General features: G+C 41.1%; 1 protein-coding gene across 1 annotated transcript in view; it reads right to left on the bottom strand.

Annotated features, from left to right (window-relative positions):
• Positions 1-1,336, bottom strand: part of tg (thyroglobulin) — a gene marked incomplete in the record, with an annotated part of 20,363 nt that extends 19,027 nt beyond the window's left edge. The window contains 2 exon segments of the mRNA XM_025002941.2: positions 68-227; positions 1,196-1,336. Of these exon segments, the coding sequence (XP_024858709.1) occupies positions 68-227; positions 1,196-1,265 (230 nt within the window).
• Between the last annotated feature and the right edge of the window lie 1,481 nt (positions 1,337-2,817).

The following is a 2,817-nucleotide window of genomic DNA, read 5'->3' as shown; positions in this document are numbered from 1 at the left end:
CTGACTCCGGGTCCAGGACAGGACAGGTGAGTCTGACTCCGGGTCCAGGACAAGACAGGTGAGTTACCTGTTGAAGGAGTACAGCAGGTCGAGCTCCGTTCTGTCCGTCATGTTGATGAATTTACACTGAACCGGCAGGAAGCTGCCATCTTCACCGCACTGAGGAGGAGGAGAGGAATCGAAGGCGTGGAGGAGTTCTCTCAAACTCACGTCACAGCTGCCAGGACCTGCAGGTCAAAGGTCAAAGGTCACAGCCAGTCAGGAGGAAGTAATTATTACATCCTGTGAGTTCAGGTGATAAACGTTGAGAATAAAGTCTGACTTCCTGTCTTATTTAAACATCCAATCACACGAAGCGACAGCTTTATGTCCCTCTAACACCGAGCTGATCAGAACCATCCGGACCTAATGTTTGGTTCTGAGTGAGTCAAAATGTTCCCACTGAAAACTCCAAAACCCGATCAGAACCGCAGCCTGAAGTCTGACCCGGTCCCGCTCCACAGCTTGTTCTGAAGGACCAATGGACTCTCTGTGGACACCACACAGAAGCTCCTATTGGCTCAGCCAGCTGTCAATCAAAGCTAAGGCCCTGGAATCACTGGATGCAGATTGTTTACGTGGAAACAAAGAAAGAAACGTTTTTATTGGATGGAAGTGATCGCTGAATTACCAGGAGAAATGTTTTTACTAATAGTTGTTTGGTAAATTAATCACATCTCTGTCCAACAGCAGCGGAACTGAAGGGGTTAAAAACTGAAGAAGAAAAAGGTAAAACAACTTTGAACGTTTCAGTTTTAATTTAACAGGTTTCACTTCGCTGTTAAATTATAATTCTGACAGGAAGCCTCTTCATCGACAAACCCTCTCTGGTTGACTGTAAACACACACACACACACACACTCACACACAGATGATGATGATGATGATGGTTAGTTCAGTTCTAACCAAAAATAAAACACTTTAAGACTCTTTCTTGCAACACAAACTGATTTACAGACTAAATTCAACACCAAACAATTATCTAATTATCTGAAATCTGAGACTTTTCCTCCGACAGGTGATTAAAACTCTGATCAATATAAGATTTATAATCTTTGTAAATTTCACAGATAAAAGTTTGAATAAACTGGTTTTAATCCTCCGGAGGAGCCGCTGTCAGAATGAACCTGAGTTCAGGTGAGTCAGGTGAGCTTACCTGAGGCTTCGCCCCGCAGCAGCTCGGGGCAGCCCAGCAGGACGCAGGTGATGAAGAGGAGCCAGGCCATCGTCTCTGTGGTGACACACCGAGCATCTCTGCCTCTTTATAAACCTGCAGAGCTGCTGAGTCACCGTGACAAGGACCAACCGAACAGAACCTCTTCATCCCTCTTCCTCCTCCTCGTCTAACGCTTCAGGTGGAACCAGGAGTCCTCGGGCACGGGCGAGCGCGCAGGTAGCAGGCTGTGGAGGCTTCTGATTGGACGAGAGAAGTTCTGAAACAACAGTGATGAAGATCAGCCATCAGCGTTTCGTTCAGGTGCACAAAAAAAAAACCTTTAAAGAAAAAACATTTAAACACTAAAATGTTAAAACAGTTTCATCCAGAAACTCCAAGAATCAACAGGAAACTTTAAGATTTAAGATCATTTATTTTCAGAGCAAAAACCAACAATTTAACTAAAAGGTGGGAAAATAAAAAAACATTAAATAAATTTAATCAGTATTTTTTTCTTTGTGCTTCCAGGAAAGAATTTAATCAGAAATCTGAAGTTTTTTTGTTTAAATTGACTCAAAGTTCATCTCAACAACATATTACTGTAAAAACTGATGAATGTTTTTAAACTTTTCTTCCTTGTGAATAAAATAAAAACATTATTCTGTTTACAGTCCTGCTGAAGCCTTTTTAAGAACCACAGCATCTCTTCTTCATGACCTTTGACCTCTCCTCATCTTTACAAACCGGTCTCTGAAAGGTCCATTTGAACTGGAGTGAGTCCTGATTGCTTTGGGACACGTGTAAACACTGTGGACACCTGATTCAGACTGTTTACATGCTTTCCTAAGCCTCGTGAAAAAAACAGGATTACTGATGATTATTTGTGTGCAAATATTAAATTTGATAAATGATTTTAAGTGTTTCGTCTTCCAGGAGAACTGGACTCAGTCTGAGAGAAACAATCTGTGGACAGAGGGAGATAAAACCTTTCTGCTCGCCCCGGGGTCTGAATGTTCCTGTCTGGGATTAAAGTTATCTGTACTGAATGCTTGTTGACTTATAATGTTGTGAAACTCTGAGCTGCAGGAAAGGTTCACATTATAAGGAGGAGATCAGCTGCTCCTGACAGCATCCAACAACTTTACCACAGGAGTGAAACGATGATAGTTGTCCTTAGTGCTGGGCGATATGGATAATTTTATATCCTGATAACGATATATATCACGATATACCCCAATTACGTACGTTGTCAGTTATTCTCTGAAAAATATGAAAAAAATAATCTAATTTCTTACCTTTTTCAAGCTTTATTTCGAAGTGACATTTAACTGAACTTTCACAGATGAGATCTGCTGCATTTTAGTGCAGCAATATAGATGTACCTGTTAGACGTAACAGTATCAAATGACAACAGACTCCATTATCTTCGGCCGGCTATAGTTTCACTTTTCACAACTTTCCCGGCTCTTTTACAACTTGTTTGTTTGCACTTTTTAGATTGTTAAATATTCTTTTTCGTGGTTCTTCTTTAAGTGATAGAAGAGGTTTGTTGTGTTGGCGTCAGATGAGAAAACAGTCTAATAGCAGAGTTAGCATTAGCATTAGCAGAGTCAGCATATTAC

This window comes from Kryptolebias marmoratus, linkage group LG16 (assembly GCF_001649575.2).
Source record: "Kryptolebias marmoratus isolate JLee-2015 linkage group LG16, ASM164957v2, whole genome shotgun sequence".
Taxonomy (NCBI): domain Eukaryota; kingdom Metazoa; phylum Chordata; class Actinopteri; order Cyprinodontiformes; family Rivulidae; genus Kryptolebias; species Kryptolebias marmoratus.
The sequence above is the reverse complement of the archived record's forward strand: the minus strand, read 5'-3'. Positions and strand labels throughout refer to the sequence as shown.